Consider the following 27,038-nt stretch of genomic DNA (forward strand, 5'->3'; position numbering starts at 1 on the left):
GACCATGTCATGTAATATCCAGGCTGTCACTAAGCAATGAGCACCATGATAGCTAGTCTGAGAATACTAATTACATGTAGGTTGCTTATAATATTCCTCTTCAAGATGTCGCAAGTTATCTTCAAGCATTTCTACTTCGTCGTGTCTCTGTGCCATCTTGGCTTGCTTCAAGTAGCCTCGGATGATGTTCATCTGTTGCACCTGAACAAATAGCGTGACTCTTGGTGTTATGTCACAGCCACAAGAATCTAGCATCACAAGATTTTTCATTTGTTTCATAACAACAAGAATGTGTGAAAGTTTCGTATGTCAGATCTAGTTATAACTGAACCGAAGCAGAAAATTAGCTTATCAAGATTTGTTGGTATATGTCAGCTGTTTGATAGGTTGATGTCACTATGATGCAAATTCACCAGGAAATATCAGCATTTGTTAGCACACACATGCAGATCTGTGTCAGAATCCAGAGAATTTACGCTAGACCTTTTCAGTAATAGTACAAGTTACAATAATACATATGTGTTACAATTGTACAAACAATAGTTGGCATAATATTCTAGCGACACGGTTGCCTACTAACCATTGGGTCACCGTCCTGAACCTCCCTTCCATAAACATCTCCCGGTGTCCAACCTGTAGCTACTGGAGTTGTTACGGCTGATACTTCCCTGGATGATGGTTGTGTGTGCTGCTGCATGGTCCGCTTCTTAATGGTTGGATGCGGTTGCGAATTCTCCTATGCATAAAGTTGTTCAGGTCAACGTGTGAGGTCAACGGTTATTACAGGTTTGGGGTGGTAAATTTTGGTTCGCTAACAGTAATTTTTTACATAAGAGAAAATTGCCAAACATTAACTTTTACCACCATTAGTTGAATCCTCATGAATTCTATTAACAGCGCAAAATAGTAAAAAATTAATCTACATATATTATAAATTGCTGGCATAAGTGAGTGAATCGCATATCAACTTTCATAGTGTTTCCTCTACCAATTGGACAGACAGTTACAAATTGTAATCACGCCTCTGAAATTCACTGGGCTTGCTTCAATTACAACAGAAAAAAGTTTGTAAAATAACAGGTTGCAAAGAGACAGGTACATATCATAGTCAAATCCTACATTGTGCTTAGGAACAAGTTGATTGGTCTTTTCAAGATTGCTGGCACAAATAGTTATTCATATTTTTTTCTAAGGAACAGTTGAGTAGATACAAAATTGACGCTAAGAAAGTGCCATCGTTCGTTTTACTCATTGGGTAGGGTTGAATGGTGACAAACCTTGACACGCTCCAACTGCTCTCTTATCTTTTGTTTCCTCTCTTGTTCTTTCCGTGTGACAAGCTCTTGTAACTGCTTCTCATCAGGTAGGGAAGGGAGTGTGGCAGAGCAGTCCTGTATATAAGCTATAGCAAAAGCTCGAATGCTTAGCTGAAGCTTTGTGGCAGTTCCACTGGGCGCTTGTGCCTCCGATCCCTTTAGTGTCATGATTCTTTTGCTAATGCCTTCTATCTCGCTGTATGACTTTGCCAGGCCTTGTCGTAAAGCACCTGCCTTTTCCAGACTGTGTGTTGTCTCCCCTGAGCTGTATCGCAACAACAAATGTAGTCTATTAAATAATGCAGATGGTCAACTTCCTTCGCATATAACCATATGGAAAGTTGTTTATTTTAAAGAAATGATAAACTACGATATTAAATTGCTTAAATTAAATTATTCTATTGATCATATAGTAGAAGGGCCAACTACACTATCTCACCATAATGAAAAGGCAACCTTGACATATTCCCGTGTGAGTTCTTCGGATTTACTCTTACTACGCTGTAGTTGCTAAAATAAAATGAACCTGTGTATACATCAACGGCACATCAGTGATAATAACATCTATTATGGCGATGGCGGACTTTGACCATATATCTGGACTGCTTAGCTCCAGGCTTTCCTAGCATTTCTATTATCATTCAGCAAAACAAGCAGCAGTTGTCATCTATCACTGGATTTCCATGCTTCCAATCAATTCGGAGGTGACCTCTGCCGATGAATTCGTACCTTACATTTCCAACAATTCGGAATTGCGCTTTATCAATTTTTCCCGGATTAGCAATGTACTCCTTGTTAAAATAGACTCACTTTCAGGTTACAGTTGCTTTTCAATGCACGTTTGGTACACTCATTGCACTTACTCAGCCACGATGTCTGATGAGTATTGTCTTTTTGTTTTCCTTAGTGCTGCCCTCTATATTACAATAGAGCAACAGAATTTACTACTTGCTATACAGTTATTACTTCAGAGGTCACATGATTGACAGTCACTTTTATGATGATGATGATGATGATAAATTCGGCATTGAATTGAATAAGAAAAAACGCCTCTATTTGCAGACAATATGAATGTGTGATATTAACAACATAGATAATGTAGTCAAAACAAAAAAATGATATTTCGAGATGAACCATAAACTATAATAGAATAAATAAAAAGGCAATTATCTAGTTATCGTCGTATGAGAAACCCATCGTTGCGATAGCAGTTAGAATCTACCATACTTGTGTGATAGTGTGATTAAATGCGCCGAATTGTTAACCTCCAGTGGGGAGCGCTTATAACCGGGTATTATCGATTCTATTGGCAATGAGCATTTTTGTGACGTCGAATAGTAGTCTCACTGCGAATGCCTTAGTACATACATGTATTTTGCAAAGCGAAATGGTGTCAAATCCATTCGAATTTTATCATTTTTATGATTCAAAGTGGCAGAAACTCCGAATTGATTCGAAGCATGGAAACCCAGTAAATAACTACCGGTGACTCATTTTCTCCCATGAACTTTTTTGTACATGGTGAGTTAATTAACTTTTTATCAGACGCGCGGACCGGTGCAGAGCAAGCATGATGGCCGATGGTCATGTTAGTTTAAGGATTTGAAAAAGAATTGTGCTTCATTCCAGACAGAGAGCCACTAGTTTGAGGCATTCAGACTACAGTACAGTGTAAGATGGCCTATTGCATGGCATTGCTTCGTGCATCACTTCTTAGCAGTTTCAGCATAGGCAAGGTAAATGATTACTTCATATAGGACGGATATGGTTGGTTTCAGACTGCGTTGTTCTTGTCTCCTATTGTGCAACTCTATTAGTTGTCTACATTTGGAGCACATTCTAAGAGCAGGCCCCGCCTCTTTAGACCCTATAGAGTTGAGACTGCTATTGCTGTTGCTGCGTCGAAGGAAAGTCGGCTGGGAGACAGTCACTTCGGAAGCAGTGGCTGCATTGCTTACCAACCCTGCAAAAAAGCACAATGTTATTCACGTAACATGACTAACTGATAAAAATAATTATATTTCAAATAACATAGTTGCATGAGCTTTGGTAGCTTGAAATTGGCAGTAGCACTTAATTGCATGCAGAATATAGCAATACCAAATAAAATAGATTTTAGGATGCCTTCAGATTCAGTGCAAGTGAAGCGTTTATGTCCTAAGCATGACCTCCACACAATTTGAGTAAAATTATGGCAGTTTTTATTTTAATTGAAATAAATGAGAGCGCACGATAACCAAGTTAGGTAAAGTCTGTGAACAATGGATAAGCACACAACATAAGTCACATCATAAAGACCCATAGCTGAGATTTTAATAAATAGTCAAATATTTTAAACTACACTTGCCTAGTAACGAACGCATTTGGTGTATGCCATAGATTATTTTATTAGATTTGTTCACCAATTATTGAGAGTAAGTATCCCGTCAGTCACATATCGCTCAAAGCAGCATGTCGAAGATAACTCCGAGTTTATGGATGCACATGACAAAATACCGGTAATTGCTTATCGTGTATCATATTTCGTAAAAGATATTTTAGGACATCTGTCAAGGGTACCCCTCTCGGTACACATAGGGAATTCATAAGGGCAGTATAGCAGTAGTTAACCCTTTCACCCTTAATCCTAAAATATCCAGGAAGAAGTTCCTATCCCCTGGGCAAAATTGATCGAGATCATCTTTTAAGCAATTTGTGCCAAATTCCGTTTGTTATATCGAATTTCTGTTGCAATATTCCAAAAGTACACATTCTAAGCTGTTAAATGAGTACCAGTTTGCTATAAATTGAAGTTCGTAAAACAGGCCAATAAAGGATTTTTCTCAAGTTATCATAATCATATCGGAAAATTTGATGATCGTTTTTTTCAGGAGTATCATTAGAATTTCAATATTATATTCCAACTCTATAACTTTATCACTGGACCACTAGTTCTAGATAAGTCTCAAGAGCAGATGTGATAATAAGATTTACTTGCAGGTAAGTACTAGACTTTTAATAGGGTGAGCAAGACATCAAATAATAATGATAGTTTCTACTATCAGACTGAGTCTGTCAGCTGTGATAGCAGTTTTTTGCGAGTTGAACAAACTTTGATTTAGTATGGTTTTATTTTCAAGCAGATAATTCAAGTGGATTTTCAGAAATAATCACAATTATCTCGGCTTGTAATGCATGGATCTTCATAATTTTTTCATTGCTCATGTTAACAAATGTGCCTACAGCATAAACTTATAGCTCGCCAAATTGGGTTGGTTTTTCATGCTTTTAGTAGCTAGTACTTTGTTTAATCATTTAGTGATTTGAAGCAATTTATTCTATTTTGCTCATAAAGATTTTTTTTGCTTGTACATAGCTACATTATTTTAATATAGAAATGTAGCTCTAGATGTCGTCTTCATGAATAAAAAACAGAATTAAGATAAAATTAATAGAAAGGGAGATACGGGCAATTTAGTAACACTGAGTCTATCACTAGTGAGCAGCCAATTGGCCTGCATGTGCGCAATACAGTTATTTAGTTGGGCCTGAAAGGGTTAATACTCTATAATATTAATAAGGCAAAATAGAGCTTGTATCAGAAATACAAAGAAGTAACAAAATGTAATATAAACGTCTCTTACGAGCTTGAGTGAAAGGCAAGAAGTCAGAGCATTTATCACACATGATTCCACCACAAAGTCTACAGTGGTGTCGTCTCCTTCGTATATTGAAGCCCTTGCCGCAAGTCAAGCAGTTTGGGCATGCCCCATTCTCATCCCATGAGACTATGCTCTGCTCAAATGCTGCCAACAAACAACTACACTCAATTACTTATATACCTGTACATGCTTATGAGCACAAGTTAAAATGGCAGCAATACAGTCAAACCTAGACTTACTATTATTTTGACATACAAATTCTTTTTCATTCGACATAAAAATTTAGCATTCAACTCACATCTTAAGTAATTCCCAACATACATTCCAAGTTTTTTAAAACATTTCGGATTTGCTAGTTAGCACATGTATATGCTGTACTCCTTCAAAAAGTTTGGTTCATAAATCTTTGAAAAGCATTAAACAGTGGTTCATAACTTCCTTTTATAGTTTTCAAATCAAGGATTCGGAGAAAACTTGTGTGTGGTGATAATAGTAAAATAAAAGGCAATGCTTTCTTTAGAGCTGAAGCAAGAAATTGCGAGAAAAACATGAGCAGATAAATGTTCTTGGAACAATTCTTTAAAGTCTCCAAAGCCATCTACTAGTTGTCGTGTAGAGGAAATTGGAAGTGATGCAAAGAAAGAAGTCTGCGATGAACAAAAATGGAGAGACTAAACATAATAATCTACTATATACTACAGCGACTACAGAACTTGCACGGGTACTTCGAGCGTTAGGATAGGCGACGGTGAGAAGAAAGAGATCAGCTGGTAGCGACTTACTGTCACCCTGCTTTAGCCATGGCCAGCTGTACGCCGCCTGCTTAAAAGTAGGCACAAGCCGAAAACTGTTTGTTCATACACCCGACAAAAAAACAAAAAATGTTGTCTATCTGCCAGGGTTGCGTTGAATTAACATTGTGTTACTGTTATGTCATGCTTGCATTGAATTAACATTATGTTATTGTTATGTCATGCTATGTTCTTCATGTTCCGCTATACCTACATATTATTCACATGCAGAATTTTCTAACATAATGTATTTTTCAGGCCTATACATATATTTTCATGCATTCGTTTTCCTTATTGTATCTCATAAAAAGGCTATCATGTTGGCGTTATGTTTTATCATTGTAAGGTGCTGATGCATTGTAAACTAGCTGTAAAACACATTGCAGATTTTCATTGTTCTCCCCAACATTATTGACATGTATGACTGCATATGTGTATACAGTCTGATCAGGCCAACAAGTTCAGTAGACGGCATATTTGGAGTTGTTTTACAGTATGAAAGACAACTCTCGATAAACCTCTTGCTGTACGTGATTCTGTTCCGGTAGACAGGTAATGCAGCTAGTTAACAATAAAATAAAAAATGCATCAAATATCCAAATAAAGTTTTAAGATAATTAATTTACAGTTCTTGTAGTCCAAGTTGAAACAGCTATATATCTGTTATCAATTCTATTTACGCCCGACCCATCTCCTTGTATCACTCAGGCTGCACTTTCTTTAACATAAAGGCAAGGTGATAATAAAAATCTTTTTATTGATTTTTACTTTGGTTTTTTGCACATAATTTAGTTTTATGAACAAATTTATAAAATGCATTTGTTTCCATGCTATATATAGTTGGTACCTAAAGTGCTGATCGTCATGCGTTGCAGCTGTAGAATGAATCAAGTAAACATACTGTTATAAGGATGATTACTCCGGCGTACAGTGTACAATAGTTTAGAAATTCGAGGAAATATCGGAGCGGATTGACTTCGTATCTCAATTTTTTATGGCTGGTCTTGAAATATTTTCGAATGAATCACAAAAAGAAAAATCAAAATATTGTGCAAAATGATCATATGACTAGATGACTGCAGTTGGTAAGCATCAAGCACCTGTAGGAACTTCCGGCGTGCAATAGTCAAAAAGGAAATGGAAGAAATTATTCCTGAGGAACAGTGAAAGTACCTCGTCGCTTTGGCCCTTCTTCAGGTACATCATCTCCTGTCAGCTTAGACAACCTTATGACAAGCTTGTTGCATTCCACTACAGTTCTGTCCACCGTTGCATCCCGTATTCCCTTGAAAAAGTCTGTCATATTCCTTGTTTTTCCTATATAAGGGATATTAATTACAAGACTGAATTTATGATACATAGTAAAAAATACAATAACCCCATAATTCTATTTAAAGAACCGCATAGAAAAACCAAGATAGGTTGAGCTAGGACAGATGTCAACGCTACATAATGCGCCATATTCAGCCAAAAAGATGTGGGAAGGTCTTGTAACTATCACACAAGTACAATAATCCATCCATGCAGAAAGTGTGTCTCCAAACACATCAAATGGCTGGAGAAATTCTACATAGACTAACTAAAGGTAATTATTTTCTTTGATATACAGAAAACCAGCAGATCATTTCAACTTGCTACAAAACTGCAACTCACAATTTACAACAGAAAGCTTTATTTTACAAATTAGCTTTACCACATGGTATACCAATAAATAGTAAAATATAATCTGCATTCACCTAAAAAGTCTGTTTTATTTATGGCTGTTGTATTATTAGGCAAGTCATTCCTGTCTTGATCAAAAAGCATTCAAATGGTGAGCCACACGTTGTATTGACATTTATTGAGTGAGAACATGCAGACTTCAGCTATAAAGTATATAGGAGTATAAACATGTAAGTGTATCACTATCCCAATATGGACTCACCTATATCTTGGGTCTCAAAATGCGCCACTTGTCCAATGGTAGCAGATATGAAGCTGTTTCTGTTTACAACTGTTTGTTTAGAGTCACAAACAGGGGACTCATACTCTTCATCATCCAGCGTAAAAAGCTTCTTTGCTTTACCAAAAAAACCTGTAATATGTGAACAATGGCTATAACAATGAATGAACTTAAATCAACCAACACAAGACATAAGTAAATTCGAAGATGTGGATCGGGTAGTGAACTTATGCCCAGTGCATAATAAACTTGTTTATGTTTGTATCTGTTTTATAGTTATGGATTTGTCAACAACGAAAAACATAAACTCCATCAGCACAACAGTTGGGTTGTCTTCAAAATTTGACCATTCAGATGATGAAAAGTAAAAACTATTGTAAGCTTGCAAGAATTGTTCAGAAAGTTTGACAGAAGTCATACATATCAGGCTGAAAATATTTCAGCTTGCATCAGTAAATTATATTTTAATGGTGAATAGCTTTGAGTTGCTGGTAGCATAGCTAAAAGTATTTTAAATTTATTATTTGATAAACATGTACATGGTTTAGAGCAATTTCTACTATGATGTGGGCTCAGGTTGCTACTTGTACATGTATTTATATCACCGCCTCTCTACTATGATGTGGGCTCAGGTTGCTACTTGTACATGTATTTATATCACCGCCTCTCTACTCTGATGTCAGTTCAGGTTGCTACTTGTACATGTATTTATATCACTGCCTCTCTACTCTGATGTCAGTTCAGGTTAATACTTGTAGATGTAGTTATATCACTGCCTCTTTACTATGATGTCAGTTCAGGTTACTACTTGTATATGTAGTTATATCACTGCCTCTCTACTATGAGGTAGGTTCAGGTTACTACTTGTATATGTAGTTACATCACTGCCTCTCTACTATGAGGTAGGTTCAGGTTAATACTTGTAGATGTAGTTATATCACTGCCTTTCTACTATGAGGTAGGTTCAGGTTAATACTTGTAGATGTACTTATACCACCGCCTCTCTACTATGATGTCAGTTCAGGTTAATACTTGTAGATGTAGTTATATCTCACTGCCTCTACTATGAGGTTAATATAATAAAGGATTAACATCAATGCAACAGACAAACTTATTGATCACTGTGAGAAATGGTATGTGTCAATAGTAATAATAAATAATAATAATAACGCTATCATGTATGACATTAGTTTAAAACTTGGGAACAAGCTTCCCTTTGAATTAGTGAAACAAAGAATTGCCTATTCAGCCATGGAAAGAATCACCAATTCTAGCCACGATACCCATTTAAAATTACTGTACCAATTTACCTTGCAACTTACCCAGTGGTTTGCAAGGCAAGAGGGCTTTACGCGCTGTTTAGCTGAGCAATACAGAACTTACCTCTAATTTGAATTTCGCCTCTTTATGCTTAGAGGACCTTCAGAAAATTTGAAATTTGGCATTACTATTGCCAGGTTAATCGTAGGACTATCTTTGGTCGAGGTCGATATTTATGACCTAATTTTTTTAACGTAAACCCACCACTAAGCTTGAGAAAAGATATTCTGCTTTAGCCTACATTGCTACAGCTGACTTCCAAATATACATAATTTTTTATATAGGTTGTTATATACAGTATATAAGTTGTTATATACAGTATATAGGTTGCTATATACAGTATATAGGTTGTTATATACAGTATATAACAACTCATATAAAAATTCTATATGATTACTTTAGTCACATATAATCAGCTAAGAGAATTTTTGGAAGTACCTGATATAAAATCGGGAAAAAGCCATAGTCAACCTCTACCCTTTTTATACATTTTGAACAGTAACAAAAATTTCTGTCACTTACTCCACAATTACCTATATGCGTGAATATAATAGGAGCAGAGATCATACCTTTAACTTGATCTAATATATCCACATTGTCTTCTGCATTATGAGCCTTTTCAAAATGAACAGCAAGTGAGTGAGCATCTCCTTGATCCTGAAGACATATGGGGCAGATAAATCCTTCTCTAGCAAGAGGTGAAGATGGGTCATGTTGTGTTACCTGAGCCATCGATCCTGGCAATGAAAAGTGAGAAAATTTTTGTTTACGATGTTTTTGAATAGGCTCTGCAATTCTCGATTTTGATCTCACTTTATCCCTAAATGCCTCTGAAAAGGCCAGAGCAACCCTCAAGTGGTTAGATATTTGTTTCAGGTTACTAGCAATACCTTTATTGCCGAAAGCAGGAATCAGTGTCACTAAAAAGGTAGAAAGAATGCTTTGACACATTAAAAGTACATTGTTCAGAGATTTGGACACAGACATCACAGAAAATCAACTGCAGGATAAGCAAGGACACTTCCCCAAGGTTTTGTGGTAAAGGTGAATAGTAAAAAAATTCCTGGTCGGGGAAAAACAATATGCTTACTTGCACTTTTTTATTGGTTGGTATATTACTAGGCCACCCTAATTGGTTTAAGAAAAAGCATGTAACACATGTGTATGTCCACGAGTCTGGTTGCATCTTATGAACTTAGGCTACAAGCAACAGGCTTTAGGGACGCCACACTTTCATCTACCTATAAGATGCAAGTTCCAGGTGTTAGAGGTCCCACGTTATGTATATAGCTACGTCCACAAGCAGAGTTTGCCTGCTTACAAAGTGGTGAGTGATACAATATAATGCACAGGTTCTGTATGCTCATGTAGAACCTGTGCTTAACAAATTAGCTATGATTATTTTCATCAATTTAAAACTACAGTGAGAAAGCCAAACTTGCACCAACACATTGTATTACATTAAACATGAGTCATCAAATATGTCCGATAGAAGATCTACTTTACAAAAACACATCTGACACTATTGAATCAACGTATTAGCCCCTACTTATTATCCCTGCAGATTGTTATATAAAAAGCCATAGTTCAATAGACAAAGGCAGAAGACTGTTGCCTAACAATAAACTGTGTTAACATGAAATCAACAATCAAAAGCAGAGATGGATAAAACCAAAGAAGCGAAGACTGATTCATTTACTGCAAATTCCTGTATCACCAAACAGGAACGCAAGGAAGGAATTGGACGTGACCCCATATCCACGCAGAAGGGAGATGCCAGACAGATGAACAAGAAAACTACATAGAATCATCCTCTCCTTTCTGGTCACTGAGATATTCATAGCCTGAGCCCTATCTATGTGGGTATGGGCAATAACTCGAAGATCGAGTATGCCTACTTAGCTTACTGCAGCAGAGGCTACGCATGTTTTTAAGAGCCAAGTTGCACAATCATTAGCTCTATGGACATGTCTGAGTCCAGGCGCAAGGCAACCTCGACGACTGGAGACATGCTCAGTTGCAGAGAGCAATTTAAGGTTGGATGTCATTTCTATCGCCACCAGTGGCCTTTTTGGGGAATTCAACCTTGACCTGTTGTTTGCAGGTCAGGCATTTTACACCACTAGGGGTCAGCAGCCCTATCTAATAAATCTGTAATACTGTTTATGCGTTCATTTGTCGCATGCTGGATTGCATTGCAGAAAAACTTGGAATAAGAACACCAGATCGACCTTTGGAGGCCATACCTCTATTATGTGGAAAAGTTTGACATTACCGCAATCTCCAATAAGTGGTAGGAAGAGCTTCTCGATACACCGATGTATATATCTATATTTGGGGCATCCCAAACATGTCCAGACGTTGGGCTCCTATAGGTCCAGATAAAAGAGGTGTGACCTCCCAAGGGCGATCTGGCGCTTTTGACTCAAGTTCTTGCAATGGAATCGAGCAAGCAACAGACACATGCATATATAACATATCCACTCCTTTTTCTCAAATTGGTTAGACTGGCAGAACGACATGCTCTGCACACAGACCTGAATACAGAGACCAGAGTTGATCATTCTCTTGTGATCATCTGATGCTAGCAGATCTGCGAAGGATTGAGATAAGATCATGGACGTGTGTCAGCTTAAGGGCATAACTATCATTGGCTATTTTAACATCTTGTCACTATTATTATTGCATTACAATTTGTTAATTTTTATATTTAAGGTATATGTATTGGATTTGTAGAAATGAAGACGCATCCTTTACTGGTCCATATTAGTATTACCCATACAGTAGCTTAGCACTCTCACTAGTGTCCGAACCAATACTAATCAATTAATTAAAACAACTTAACAAAAGGTACACAAACTGAACATTGTTAAAATAGAATAAGACAAAGCAAATTCAACACTGACGTTTGTGGATGCAGAAAAATTATGTATATCATGATTCTTCTAAAAACACACACAAACAGTTCACTGACAACGAATGCTAACAAACAACAGAAATTCTAACGAAAAAGTGTCGTTATACCTGTGGTAGATCTTAGTTGAGCGTATTGTAAGCTAATACGAGACATTAAGTTTATTAAATTTTCTAGAAGAGTATTACAGCACTAAATCATCCATGTAACTGTTCATAAATTACCAATGTTACATCTTCTAGCATTGACATACATAAAAAAAAGTTCAATTGCTAGTTATGAAGCATCATAAATTTTTACAATGTGTTAGTCTTCCGACAATTGGTCTGTTCTATTTTTATACAACTTTCACGTTATTATATGCCTATACAAAATATCTTAGTCTCTTAGATGTGTATAAGAACACGCCTTGAACTATTGAATATGCGTCATTAAATATTCGGCAATATTATCAACGTTTTTCTACCCGTTCCGACAAATGAGCAACAGACAAATCACAAAAGTTCGTACAATTGTACTGGTTATCTATTGTACTGGTTCGACCGCATACGTGATGAGATGAACAAGCCCATTGGGCGAGTTTTTTGCTGTTGAAGGCGAAATCACGTTAAACCACCACGCTTTCGTTGTTTCCGGTTAAACTGGGTTTTGAGATAATAAATCCGTGCGCGAGACTGCGTACAATCATTAATAGAGCCTTTATCAGCCTTTTTTTAGTCTAATAAAGTCTTTATCTGCGTTGGCATTTTAGTAATCACTCTGAAATCTGCAAAAGCATCGCTTTAAGATTCGCATTAAGATCAGATTTTTTTAGAATTATGTATTCTAAAACGCTACCCAGTAGACTACTGCTATAAGTTCAATAAAATAGGATTTCCCCACAAAGACCGCACATTATGCATTAAAAAAGCATAGGAACACAATTCAAACTTTAACAGAATATTTATTTTGTGTTCTCCTGCTTTTTTACTCTTGGAAAATAAGCACATCCCTAAAATCACAGTTCTCTTATAGTTTTAGGCCAGAAGGATTGATAGAATTGACAAGTTGTAATAAAAGGAGAATATTTGCCTTTTTTCCATCCTCATGTCGCGAGTTAATGGCTGTAACAAATGATAATTCAGCTTGCTCAGCATAACACATGACATGTAGGTAGGTTGTGTCTGGTAATTTTTCTCATTTTGATAGTGATTAAAAACTGCCTTCTCTCATTTTTGTCAAGCTAACACGACCCTTCAATCTGAATACAAAACGCAAGGCCTGATTTTGCACTTTCTCTAGTTTTTACCATGCTTTTTAAATGGATCCCATGATTGAGAAACAAATTCTATATAAGGTCTAACAACAGAGAAATATGCTACTTTCTTTGTCTACATATCGGTATCTTTCAAGACACAGCAAAGCATAGCTAACTGTCTTGCGGCTTTAGAAACAATAGCATTAATATAAGAGTCCCTTTTCATATCCTCTTACAGAACAATTCTCGAATAAGGGTAAGCGGGAAGGTTAATAGTTATTTTGAGTTTGTTGGTGGTGATTGCTTAAAACATTTTTAGTTTTCACAGAATTTATAGTTGATAAATAGTACTTTGGTAGATTTAAGGTGTACAATTAGGTGATGAGCTATAAAACTAACATATTAGCATTCTTTTTAATAAAAGTGATTGTATTAAAGTGGTAGCGTTAATAACAATAAAAATTAATATTAATGGAAGAAAATGTCAACACTAGTAAATGGTTTAGTAGTTATTCTAGGATTTTTAAGCAATTTCTATATACAAAATGTGTAGGCTTTCACTTCAACCTGTTTATCTTATATTAAACCCACATTGAATTTCAGCCAGCGAGCATTTACACAGTATCCTTGGTGAAGCTGAACTAACTGTTGTCAATGTTACTACAAATTTGATTTTTTTTAGTATATGTTAAGATTCATTCTATGGAGTGTTAACATTTAGTTTGGGCTGATTTTACATTCTTGTTAACATGTTTTCTTTTATGTTGAGTTCAGCATCTAGTTAGTATGAGTTTAGACGTTAATCTGATTTCCATTGTGTTAGGCAAGGTTCATTTAGGGAATTTGAATTTAATCTCGACTTGGGCATAAGCCTTTAAGTTTGAAAGTAGTGATCACAGTTCTTGCTCGAAAAAATCATTTTCGAATATTGTTAAGATTGAAAGTTGTCAAGATATGTACCCATGCAATTGACTTTCTATTTTTCTGACTGTAGCCTTCTTGTGCTTTTGTGCTATTTGTAGCCATCATGTTACAATAATATGGTATCAGTTTATGGCTTACCTGCACAAAAATAGTTTTATTTAAGCTCTACATATCACAGGGGGATGCAACAGAAGCTAGTAGTTTTCTTGTCTATTGTGGGAATGGAAATTTGCCTTGACTCATTGAGTCTTGTCTGCTATTCTCCATTTATTGTGGGATATCTAGGCCAATGCAAATAAAGCTAAACATTTGAATAGTTAGCAGCAAAACTAAATCACTTTACATCATAAACTGAAGTGTCTAAAAGTATGTTATGGATCATATAACAATATTTTATTTTTTGATATTTGCCTCAATTATGGGGTGTACCTGAGAGGTTATTTAATTTTTATCAATGACAAAAGTCATAAAATTATGGTATATCCAAGCAAATGCAATGACTTCACAATAAGTTTTACCCATTATTTAAAAAGTTTTTAGTACTTTCGAATGATTCGAACTTGTTTACAAGAGCAATCATATTTTATTTGATGCCAAATGAATTAATGCTGAGAAATCTTATTTGTTTCAAAACTTATGTTTGTAATAAATTACAATCGTTTTGTGAAATATTAGAGTGTCATCATAAAATCAGCTTGTAGTAGGTTAGCCATAAAAATTTGGTAAAACTAAAAATGTGGTTTCAAGTGAGGTGGTAAGAAGATTATGTAGTATAATCAGTGCTTTAGGACAAAAACATTAACAATATATCCTAAAGGATGAAAAGTTAAGTAAGAAATTGTTTATTTGGAAATATAAAAAGTGTCTAGATAATTATATTGAAAAAGAGTCTGGCATGTAGACGGCCAGTTTTTTAAATTCTATTTAGCACTTATAAATGAGTTTCTATGCTTTCTGCGTTAGAAGCCAAATATCAATTTCATGTTGTTTCTTTCATAACTTTTTTACAGCTTGGTACAGTTGGTATATTGTATGAAGAAATGCAGGAGTCTTTATCTGGATATATCAAAGGTGTCCATCTAAGATTACGAGAAAATTATTTACGAGGTGAATTTTCTGTTTTTTTTTTATCTATAAGGTTATTTGCAAGCTTCCATTGGTTTGTTAATTTATATTATTTGTTACTAATTAGTATTCATATTAATGTCTCCAGTTGCTATGTCTAGTTTATGCAAATAAAGCCACGATCTTAGGAGTTAATAACATATATTCTAAACTCACTTTACCTCCTTGGTTGACATCATTGCCTGTGTGTGTGTCAGGTGATGACCCAGAGGAGCTATGGAGAACGCACAAAGCGGATACAGAGACGTTGGAGAAATATGCTAACTCTATGAAGCTACTTGCAACAGAGTGTTGGGAAAAGGACAGTCACAGAGGTAGGTAAGAGCTTACAATATTGCATCTTACTGTAGAGTGGTCTATGCCTTAGACTGGCAACAAGTTATGTTTAGCTGCGCTTTTAATGTCCATCAGATTTTTTTGGAAAAGCTAAAACGGCCTCTCATTGGCTGTGATTATAATTTTCAAATTAAATGAAACGCAATCAAAATTTTGTTTTAATTGTTTTACTATGTCAATGGAGGAGGCTATGAATAAAGAGGGAAGTAGCAATCATTCAGCCTGTAATGACATAGGTAAGCAATTGTCATAGGAGCTGCACTGCACACAACTCAGAAAATATTTTTCCAAACGAAAATCTAAAAAAGAACAAGAACAGTTTTCATTAACATAGTTTAACTAATTAACATTAAATTTTGACTGCGTCTCATTAATTTTAGATTTATTTTACATTGGACAATTAAGAAGGCTATAAACAGAGGTTTCAAAGTTGCATCCTATTACAGTGCAGAGATTTCAGAGACAATATTAGTGTGGCAATGACAATTCCATGTTTATTCAAGCTCCAATGCATTAACCTAATACCTCAATCAGTGCACAACAGAACTAGTGACAACAGACACCTCATTGATTGATAGGTTGTATGTAATACTTTGTAAAAAAGTATTTGACCAACCTACTGCTTTTAGAATCTAGATAGAATCTCATCATTGCTTACTTTGTTAGAAAACGCTTTAGACACACTTGTGGCCCTAAGGCTATGATGCGGTAACCCTTACAAGCCAGCATTCACTAGAGTATTCCTTATCCAGTTTAACAAAATTTGTTTAGATAATGGACATTGTAATAAAATAATCAACCAGGCACAATTCGTGTCAATTCTGATCTCCTTGGTCTTCCTCAAATAATGACTCAACTAATGATCAACACAGGTTTTTGTTACTGAATTTCCCTAAATACCAAAGAACCCTGTTGAAATCCAACATGTGTCCGTTTGATCACAACATAAATCTTTGAAGTCACAGGGTTACCTGCTCATATAATATCCTGACAATTCAAATCATGTGCGGTAGAGGCGTGTTGGTTAGAAGCTAGAGTTGAAATGGTGACCTCCTTCCTGGATAATAAGAGTAAAGTGACATTATCAGTGTTAAAACTAAGTGTCTCAGAAGCACATCGCATCCCAAACGCAGATATGTCTTGGGAGTGAATGCCTGCACTCAAAAACACTTTTGAGCATTCTACAAATCCGTGATTTTTTTCTCACGCTGTTTTAAACAACAAGATCAAAGATACTCGACACTGTAGACCTAGCAGTATTGAAAGTACTATACCCCACACAAGGCTTCTGTATGTGCTTGAAAAAAATAATGTTGATATCATCACATTCACTGAGAGGTTTATTCATAAATTGAAAAAGATTTACGTATCTGGCATACTGTCATTTTGAAGAAATTTTCAAGGGATTTAACATTAGTGTTGCAAAAAAAGATGATATGCCTTGCGCCACTATTTCCGATTCTGTATAATCCAGCACATCAGATTTAGTGAGGCCCTCAGTGGTTGTTTCGTCAGTGGTTGTGAGTTGGTAGTCTGGCCTTCTCTTGTAGTATCATCTGAAGTTGGGGGAACCGTGTTTGACAAGGACACTCTGGATGTACAAGTATCATCAGTGCCGATAGACGACTTACATGTTTGCTTCTTGTGATAACTTTTCAAGTAAACGGAAGAGGTATAAATTCGTAAACTGTATTAACGTTTAAAGTGAACGCATCAAGAGCTATCACCGATAAATCTGGTTTCTAAATAACATAAGCATCACACTGAGCATTTAAAGAACTTCATACAAAAGTTTTCACTTATTGACTAAAAAAGTTTGTTTCATGTCCCTCATACAGATGGCTCTATGTTCCTGTGCGATCTATAATGAAGTAGTTTAGTTATCTGCCAGACTGGCCTTGCTAAGGATTAATTGTGAGTCTACACATGCCCACCAAAGGCCATGTGTAGACTTATATGGCCAGCTTTATATGGCCACCATGGCCATATATAGCTTCTGAAGTCACGTATCTCAGCCAAAGTCACTGCCGTTCACAAATAATGGTCACACGGGTCAATAATGGTCACACAGGTCAATTATGTTCACACGGGTCAATAATGGTCACATGGGTCAATAATGGTCACACTGGTCTATAATGGTCACACGGATCAATTATGGTCACACAGGTCAATTATGGTCACTTGGGTCAATAATGGTCACACGGGTCAATAATGGTCACACATGTCAATAATGGTCACACGGGTCAATAATGGTCACACGGGTCAATAATGGTCACACGGGTCAATAATGGTCACACGGGTCAATAATGCTCACACGGGTCAATAATGGTCACACGGGTCAATAATGGATACACCGGTCAATAATGGTCACACGGGTCAATAATGGTCACACGGGTCAATAATGGTCACACGGGTCAGCCAAACTTGAAAAAATTAACATTATATTTATTTGTGGTTTTATGGTAACTGTAGTCCATTTTTTGCACTCTTAATGATTCAACTCTTAATGATTGTGGACAAAGAAAATTGCCTATAATCGCAATAATAATAATTAGTCTAATTAAATGTGAGATTAGGTTGCTGCTAGCCAAACCAACTTGAGCTTGACCAAAGTCATTCAAGTGCAAGCTTCCGCGCTCCGGTTGCTTTAGCAGTTTTTTCCTACAGAAGCTTCCGCTGACATTTCTGTCACAAGATTCTGCTACCGTGTGGCGTCTTTTGACATCATCAGACCTCACATCTAATAAGTTAAATGATATGCTGCTGGCAATCAATCAGGGTTGTGATCATTACAAGAAAATCTTAACTGCCCATTGATAAGTACGCGCTGATGCCCAGATGTGAAATATGTACATTAGAGTTGCAGTAAATTTATGCCTGCATATCTATGTAGTTGCATTAGCAGTGCAGTAGCAGCAGTGAGCATGTCACAAACATGCAGTATAATTGCATTGCATACTTTTGCTATTGCAGTACAAGTATTTTCTAATGCGCAGTAAGCATATAGGTGCAGTAGCAGTATTGCTTACTGCACAGCGTGCAGTGCTGGATGCAGGTTGACTTTGGCGCAACCACAATACAATTACAAGATGTGAATGCTGCTGAAACTTCGGCATGAGCGGGAATAGCCATCACAGATCTGTGATAAATATAAAGAACTGGTTGAAATGAGAATCTATTATGGTTTTAATATATATGTTAATGAGAATGCAAAGACACCAATTTCATCAGAATGGTGATAATGCAGGACTCCCGAATCCGAAATGGTATGTGGGTTAGAGCGCAAGTTCATGAGCTCGCTAAACATCGTGTCTGACAATTTTGTACGGTGCAGTACAGATGTTCGAAAAGCCAACTGTATCATTTGATTCACAGTATTAACTTCATACGTACTAAAGTGCAGTTGCAGTAAATATGCAGCTATAAGTTTTGCAGAATGCGCATTTGCAGTAAGCATGAATTGCTGGGCTTCAGGAAATGTATCATGGAAGTAAATCTGCAGGAGATCACAGTGAGCAATTTACAGTAAAAGCGCAGTTGCAGCAGCAGTAAATGTCTACTGCGCATTAAAATTTTGTAATGCACTACAAAGTTACTGCAATGACACAGTGAAGTTCTAAGGCATTACAACCCTGCAATCAACTGTCTGAGATTATATTGCTACGAGTTTGGTTCTTGCAACTATTGAGACAAAACATTCCTGTAGAACTGGTAGTGTGCTACAATTTGCTATTTTTCAGTGACTCGGATAGACTGGGTTTCACACTACCTGAGCTCCTACTTCTCACCGGGTGGCACCTTGGAAAAGCTCCTAGAGAAGGACAGAAGAACTGCGGAGCACCACAAAGCCAAGAGAGAGTCAGTTGGGACAGCTGATATGAGGTGCTGTGGAAAGGTGTTTAGGGAGTTGGAGGATCTGCAGGTGCATAAGTCTGATGTGCTCAGACAGCTTACTGACAGACACACGGAGTCTAAAGTGTGAGTTGTGAGTATCACTTTTAACAGTTCCACCTGACTTTTTTAGTGCCCTTTATAGCTGATTCTAGTACTGTTGCGGTACATAGCCAAGTGTAGTACTGTTGTGTTACATAGCCAGGTCTAGCACTGTTGTGGTATATAGCCAGGTGTAGTACTGTTGTGGTAGATAGCCAGGTGTAGTACTGTTGTGGTACATAGCCAGGTGTAGTACTGTTGTGGTACGTAGCCAGGTGTAGTACTGTTGTGGTATATAGCCAGGTGTAGTATTGTTGTGGTATATAGCCAGGTGTAGTACTGTTGTGGTACATAGCCAGGTGTAGTACTGTTGTAGTATATAGCCAGATGTAGTACTGTTGTGTTATATAGCCAGGTGTAGTACTGTTGTGGTACATAGCCAGGTGTAGTACTGTTGTGGTACATAGTCAGGTATAGTACTGTTGTGTTATATAGCCAGGTGTAGGACTGTTGTGTTACATAGCCAGGTGTAGTACTGTTGTGGTATATAGCCAGGTGTAGTACTGTTGTGGTACATAGCCAGGTGTAGTACTGTTGTGGTATATAGCCAGGTGTAGTACTGTTGTGTTACATAGCCAGGTGTAGTACTGTTGTGGTATATAGCCAGGTGTAGTACTGTTGTAGTATATAGCCAGGTGTAGTACTGTTGTGGTACATAGCCAGGTGTAGCACTGTTGTAGTACATAGACAGGTGTAGTACTGTTGTGGTATATAGCCAGGTGTAGTATTGTTGTGGTATATAGCCAGGTGTAGTACTGTTGTGGTATATAGCCAGGTGTAGCACTGTTGTGGTACATGGCCAGGTGTAGTACTATTGTAGTATATAGCCAGGTGCAGTACTGTTGTGGTATATAGCCACATGTAGTACTGTTGTAGTATATAGCCAGGTGTAGCACTGTTGTGGTACGTAGCCACATGTAGTACTGTTGTAGTAAATGGGTGAGTAAACGCTTGCAATTTTCAACGCTTGTCCGATGTGCTACAAGCCCAAGTAATTGTTGTGTTCTCCCACAGGCAACCGATGAAGAGCAAGATAAAATTGTTGGATGTAGGTAGCTGTTACGATCCTTTCAACAAATTTCCTGAGTTTGACTGCCTTTCTATAGACTTGTGTCCAGCTACCCGGGTAAGTCTAGTTCACTTCATGCCAGTTAGTTGGCAACAAGTTCCTTAGAGCTCTCTTTCTGTTCAATCTGTACCACAGGTGTCCTTTAGCGGGGATATTGCCGAAGCCGAGATCGGGCCGTAGTCTACACACACAAAATAACAACAAAGGTCCACGTAGTTACGAGCAAAAACAAAAGTATCCACCCAAATATCTCACCAATCCGATGAGCAGCACACACAAAAACTAAACCAATCGACTGAGCCACCCATCATGTCAAAATATTCCAAGTTTCAAGTCATGTTTTGCACAACTCACCTTATGTTTTGTCAAAACTTGTCCCAAAGTCCCTATTAATTTGAGACTGTCCAATATCTGTTTTAGAAATGGTCGCCGCTAGCCTAGCCTAACGTCCTGATTCAACATTTTAGTAACTATCAGGGCATTGCTAAAAGAGGGAATCAAAAAGTTCGGGAGCACTCGGCAAAGTCCCGATAGTTACTGAGATGTTGAATTAGGACGTTAGGTTAGGCCAGCGGCGACCATTTCTAAAACAGCAATTAGACAGTCTCGAATTAATAGGGACTTTGGGACAACTTTTGATAAACCATAAGGTGAGTTGTGTAAGACATGATTTGAAACTTGGAATATTTTGACATGATGGGTGGCTCAGTCGATTGGTTTAGTTTTTGTGTGTGCTGCTCATCGGATTGGTGAGATATTTGGGTGGATACTTTTGTTTTGGCTCATAACTACGTGGACCTTTGTTGTTATTTTGTGTGCGTAGACTACGGCCCGGTCTCGGCTTCGGCAATATCTCCGCTAAAGGACACCTGTGATCTGTACATAACATTGAGCAAGACGTTCATGGCTTGTCCCAGCAAAGTCTCATGAGCTTATCTTTTATATGAGCATGGCCAGTTTCAGGTGATTAGTGGCTCTCATCAATTAGCCTTATTTGTGTCCACTTATCTTATCGAGGCTTCTTATAGGGGTTTCTTATAGAGGTTTCTTATCGAGGTTTCTTATCGAGGTTTCTTATCGAGGTTTCTTATAGAGGTTTCTTGTCAAGGTTCCTTATCGAAGTTCTATATCGAGGTTTCTTATAGAGGTTTCTTATCGAGGTTTCTTATCGAGGTTTCTTATCGAGGTTTTTTATAGAGGTTTCTTATCGAGGTTTCTTATTGAGGTATGTTGATTAGTGAAAAATAGAATAGACAATGCTGTTTGAAGGTGTAAAATATTCATGTTATAATACCTGCTCAGAAAGACAGACTAATTTTTCAAGGTCAGATGTCATGAGCGATACAACTGCTGGTAAATTAAGCCTTTGACCAACTTGTTATCCTTAGCTGGTCAAACAAGACATGTTAGATGTCAACAAATATTATTTATGTAAAAAGAGAAAACTGTATGTGTGCGTGCGTCTGTGGGTGGGGTTAGTGCTGGGATATTGCGATATTTCGGTATATCGTCGATATCACTTTCTGATACCGATCGTACCGAGTGCTTTCTGCCCATATCGAAATATCGGATACCGTCGATATTGGACGATATCGACGATAATATAGATCCATCGGTTTTTTGACGTCATCGCATTGTTTGCAAACGTGCTCGTTCACGAAAAAGTCGCCATCTTTGTAGAAAACTATCATCATTCTCTTGATTAATAGTATGTTAGTTAGTAATGTTTAATTTTGCTGATAACAAAAAGCCTCTATTTTCAGGCATATTATCAAATAAAATGAAACCTGTGAAAGTATCCTGAATGCAAGATAGTAGTGAACAATTCATGTTTAGTTTGAGATTATTCGTGTGAAAATTAAAATAAAATTTACATGAGATGATGATTCCAAATAAGTAATGCAGGATAACTTTTAAAAAATAAATTGATTGATACTATATACGTGAGTTCAGGTTTGAAGAATAGGTCTTCTATGAGTATTGATTGTGGCAAGATTAATTGTTATTAATAATTTGATGACTATAATATGGCCTGTATCATCTGACTGTGTAAGTATCGTTGATGTTTACATGAATAATAGTATTTTTGATGTTGTTTTGATACTACATTAAAAAATTTGCAAACAAAAGCATAACAAACATAATTAATTGCAGAAGCTTCGTGTTTTTAACGATAGAAGTTCTCCATAAAGATGGCGGACAACGATAGAAAGACGTCACGAAAAACGAAGGATATTCTACTCTACCTATTTGATATCCGATTCTTCAGAGAATTATACCGGTATATAGATTCATTAGGGAGTTGTTCTTTCATGGCAGTTTTCTAGCAGGTAGGACAACTCCGAATAACATAACCGATATTTCGATATATCGGTTGACTACGCTATCATATCGTACCGAAACGAATTTTTGATATCGTCCCAGCACTAGGTGGGGTGAGTGTTTTTAACATGGCAATATGTGCTATTAGGTGTTATGGGTAATGAAGGTTTAGTAGAATCTCAAGCCATCATTGCCTTACCATCATTGTTCCAGGATGTCATGCAGTGTGATTTCCTCGGTGTTGATGTGCATCCAGCACCAAGTATGTCTGATGATGGCAGGCTAGAGGTGATAGACCCGTGGACTTGCCATGGAAGCACTGTGAGATCTTTGCCCTTGTCTGTGAGTACTGCAGCTGTAGCAGTGTGCCTTTACTCACAGAGCACGTCACAGCTGCTGCAGCTGTCTCCTTTTCATTGCTTTTCCGTAATTTATTAATATACCCTTCCAGAGTATTCTAGATATACCCATGTCTCCTATACTTTCATGCAGTTTTTCTGCAGTTTGTTCTTATTTGGCCTGGTCTATCAGTTTACTGGTTTTTTTTCTATGATTACAGTGGTTTCATGGGGTTGTCTTCTCTCTGCTCCTTGAATATCTACCGTCTGCACACCAAAGATGGAGTTGTTGCCTAAACGCCCATAAGATTCTACAGATAAATTGTGTTTTGCTCGTGGTCACACCGGACTCCAACAAACAGCATCGTCGGGTACAACAGGTGAGCTCTCCTTACCGCCAGTCAGCTAGCAGGAACTTTGGTTTTTTGATTGGTAAAGCCACTGTAAGCAGGCATTTACGTAATGAGTTGTCTGAAAAATATTCCTTTTTTGTTGTAAAAACAGGCTACTCAAATCTCGTTGTTAGTTGAAGTATTTATGTTTTTCGCTGTACCGTGTTTTATCTTAAAGGTTGACTTGCAACAAAATTCACATTATAGTTATTTGGTATCAAAAGATTCACCATGTCTTACTCTGCTTTGTTGTAGGTGCAAAATATGTGGAAATGTGATTACAAGCTTTTAAAAGCTCAAAAAAACAAACAGTTAATCACCGCCATCTCGAAACTGCCGTAGATTAGAATCTCTTTCCAAAACGACGCAAATGGGATGTACTTGAACAAGATGGCTTCTGTTTACACGTTCACGCAACCTCATTCATCGAAATATTTTCACAAATTACTTCACGCATTCAATAAAACCATGTCTATTGTTCTTACGCGTCTGTTTCATCATCATTGTAATGCTGTCACTTGGAGCACTGACATCTCAAAACCTACTGTAAAAATTTGTTTAATTTTTTAACCTTAGCTCGAAGAAGTGCATATCATCATCTGATAAACATGACGAGCCTGTCGGTCACCTGTGATAGTAGAAAAATACTGCAGAAATTATTCGCGCCGTTTGGCAGGAAGTATTGGGTCACATGATCAGATTACGATTAGACGATTAGACCAAACAAAACTGCAAACTAGCGAGCATCTATATTTGGTAAGGGCTCTTCGGTAAAACCCGAAGTGTTTGTCATAAACTAGTGCTACGAGAAGTTTTATATTGAGCCTTTTATTGGCCTTTCAATTCACGTGATAACATCACGTGTCAAAACAATAACCAAATGGATTGACTACATCAGAGAAATAAACTGATTCCGATCTACGCGGTTTCGTGATGGCGGCGATTAACTGTTCATTTTTTAGCTTTTGAGAGCTTGTAATCACATTTCTACACATTTTGCACCTACAACACAGCAGAGTAAGACATGGTGAATCTTTTGATACCAAATAACTGTAATGTGCATTTTGTTGCAAGTCAACCTTTAACAGCAAGCTGTTGGGAAATGCACTGACGTTATGCCAGTTTTGGTCCATTTTATCTATCTGTATATATTGACTGCAGTTGCATGTAGCCTCAGCTCTTTCTTACTGTCAACAGATGAGGGACTGGAGACTAGCCATAGAGTCGATCGGATTCCAAAGGTCTTGCTACGAGAAGTTAGAGCACATTCATTGCCTGGCATTCAGAAAAACTCTGCATAGAGAGGATTACTCCAGTATAGCTGATTTGTCTCACCTTATGTATATCCCACAAGACTCCAATACTGTAGTAACCTCCAACTCTCGTGATAGCCTTAGCACTCCAGTACATACAGGCTCTAGTGATGGATCTGCCAGCTCAGTAGAGTATGAACCTTCTGCTAAACTGTTGAAATCTGCTATTGGTGATGGATAGAATCGTCAGAGTTGTCCTCTGTCATATTGTAAATTGTTTTTACCATCTGAGCTTGTACTGTTTAGACTCGAGTATTGCAATATATGCTTTAAAAAAATTGGCTCCTGTTTGATTATCCATGCAATCGTGCAGTAGTCATGCAGCTGGCTATCGTGGAAACATTCTGGCATACATGTAGATATTTGTTAGTCTTCCTTTGTTATTATTACTAGTAAGCTCGCTAGTCCCGTGCACTGTGAGAAATCGTCATGAGTAATCATTACATGGAGAATTATGCCATAAAGTGGTATGGCTCTGAGTAGTGTTGTGGTAGTACGCTTGTTACTGAATCAGATGCTCTGGGCTTTATTCCCGTGTGAAACATTTCTTTTTTCCTAATGCTCTTAGGCTTCGGGCGGACACTCCTTTTATTATAATAAGGATTATTAGACATCTGTTAGTGCTCATAGCCCTAAAGACATTGGTGTGCCATTAATGTTATATAGGTGTACATCTAGTTCAGATGGTAACAAGTAGATTTTATTTATCTCAATGCTGCCAATATTGCACTGGCAAGATCTCTGCTATTTGTGGACTAATAAGGATAATGAATGATCAGTATTTTTTAAATATTTTCAAGTGAACTATTGACTTGTCAAACTAAAGATATTATATCAGAGAAATATGAAGATGCTAAAAGAATTTAATTTATACATGAGGGTGATGACTCACAGGCATTCATACAGATTGTATCAAATGGAAGCAGGTGATAGCAGATGATGTTGGCCAACCAACTACATTGGTTCCATAATTATTCTCTTAACAGCAAAGGTAGTAGATGAATAGCTATTAACATCACATCCATCAAGGGAAGACAATCTGATAATTTGCTGGTCATTTTTATCTGACATAACCTTTCACTTCTCAATATCACAAGATGAGGGAAGTTGCTCTATTGCCACCTGATTTGAATATGCATATACTAATTGTCCTAACCATTACTTTGCTTGTTTAAAGGCGTTTTGCTTCATTTAAGCTTGGATGTAGGGCTATAGTTTTATGTCACTTACAGTTGCCAACAAACTCGTTACTTACTCTTCACCTACTAACAGTAAGCTCTGACTTTGTTTTAATCATTGTATCTAATAATTGGGTGTTTTAATGTGGCTGAGATGTGACCACATGGAGTGAATTATGATTGCGTGGTTATTCAATGGAGCATTCAACTTGCTGTAAGAGAGCCAGCTGATCTACTGCAACAAATATTCGCTATTAAGAGGGTCACCTGATCTCTATTGTTAATCAGTGATTGCTCTCTGAGACAATTCTGTCCACAGTGGTCAAACAAGCAGCATGTGATCGGTGGGTGAAGTCAGGTGGTCTGAAAGCAATTGAACATCACATTCAGGTCATTCAAATCGAGCTTATGCTGACAGGTGGAACATGTGCTTGTTTAGATTGAGTCAGCTGCTATGAGATTACTTCAAGCTTGTGAATCAAAATTAAGTCGTTATTGTGCACTAGGTATAATTATTACTATTTATAATAAATACTCGCTGTACTGCTCATATTTGTTGCGTCTGACAAGGCACCTTAATGAGTAGTTGCAGCTTGTCTGTCATTATGCCAAGTTTTTGTTGTTGTTTGGTGAATTTAGTATAATATTGCTAAATATTTAGAAGAATCACAGGTTGAGGTTGTAACCATTGATAAGATGGCTTTGGCTCTTTGGACAGTTTTTATCCTTACCGAGTTCTAAAAGCTATGGATGCTTTCTGACAAAGATTTCTAAGAATGTAATGTAAAGTTTTTAAGAAAATGCAAAATTTGAACATTATGTATATCCTTACTAAAGAAGTTGGTACATCCACAACATAGTTAGTCAAAAATGTTAACAATTTATGA

The 27,038-nt window shown here is 37.1% G+C and overlaps 2 protein-coding genes across 2 annotated transcripts; one reads left to right on the top strand and one right to left on the bottom strand.

Annotated features, from left to right (window-relative positions):
* Positions 1 to 15: 15 nt before the first annotated feature.
* LOC137392178 (rabenosyn-5-like) lies at positions 16 to 9,742 on the bottom strand. Its single transcript, XM_068078817.1, has 9 exons — positions 9,580 to 9,742; positions 7,673 to 7,822; positions 6,922 to 7,065; positions 4,940 to 5,101; positions 3,065 to 3,279; positions 1,756 to 1,826; positions 1,278 to 1,581; positions 581 to 736; positions 16 to 201 (listed from the first exon to the last, which is right to left on the bottom strand). Exons 1-9 carry the CDS (start codon positions 9,740 to 9,742, stop codon positions 67 to 69), a joined length of 1,500 nt encoding a protein of 499 aa, XP_067934918.1. The 3' UTR covers positions 16 to 66.
* Positions 9,743 to 15,100: 5,358 nt separating this feature from the next.
* LOC137391246 (S-adenosylmethionine sensor upstream of mTORC1-like) lies at positions 15,101 to 25,659 on the top strand. The gene is made up of 7 exons (XM_068077660.1): positions 15,101 to 15,192; positions 15,408 to 15,524; positions 19,287 to 19,524; positions 20,554 to 20,665; positions 23,144 to 23,272; positions 23,490 to 23,648; positions 24,858 to 25,659. The coding sequence occupies exons 1-7, from the start codon at positions 15,126 to 15,128 to the stop codon at positions 25,152 to 25,154; spliced, it is 1,119 nt and encodes a 372-aa protein (XP_067933761.1). The 5' UTR covers positions 15,101 to 15,125; the 3' UTR covers positions 25,155 to 25,659.
* The last annotated feature ends 1,379 nt before the right edge of the window (positions 25,660 to 27,038 follow it).

This window comes from Watersipora subatra, chromosome 3 (genome assembly GCF_963576615.1).
Source record: "Watersipora subatra chromosome 3, tzWatSuba1.1, whole genome shotgun sequence".
Lineage (NCBI taxonomy): Eukaryota > Metazoa > Bryozoa > Gymnolaemata > Cheilostomatida > Watersiporidae > Watersipora > Watersipora subatra.

Coding starts and splice junctions, on each gene's coding strand:
- LOC137392178 (XM_068078817.1), bottom strand. CDS start 9,742: ATGGCTCAGGTAACACAACATGACCCATCTTCACCTCTTGCTAGAGAA. Junction 7,823..9,579: donor TATATTAGATCAAGTTAAAG/GTATGATCTCTG, acceptor CACATATTACAG/GTTTTTTTGGTAAAGCAAAG. Junction 1,827..3,064: donor CCATATCCGTCCTATATGAA/GTAATCATTTAC, acceptor ATTTTATTTTAG/CAACTACAGCGTAGTAAGAG.
- LOC137391246 (XM_068077660.1), top strand. CDS start 15,126: ATGCAGGAGTCTTTATCTGGATATATCAAAGGTGTCCATCTAAGATTA. Junction 20,666..23,143: donor ACTTGTGTCCAGCTACCCGG/GTAAGTCTAGTT, acceptor TCATTGTTCCAG/GATGTCATGCAGTGTGATTT. Junction 23,273..23,489: donor TGAGATCTTTGCCCTTGTCT/GTGAGTACTGCA, acceptor CTATGATTACAG/TGGTTTCATGGGGTTGTCTT.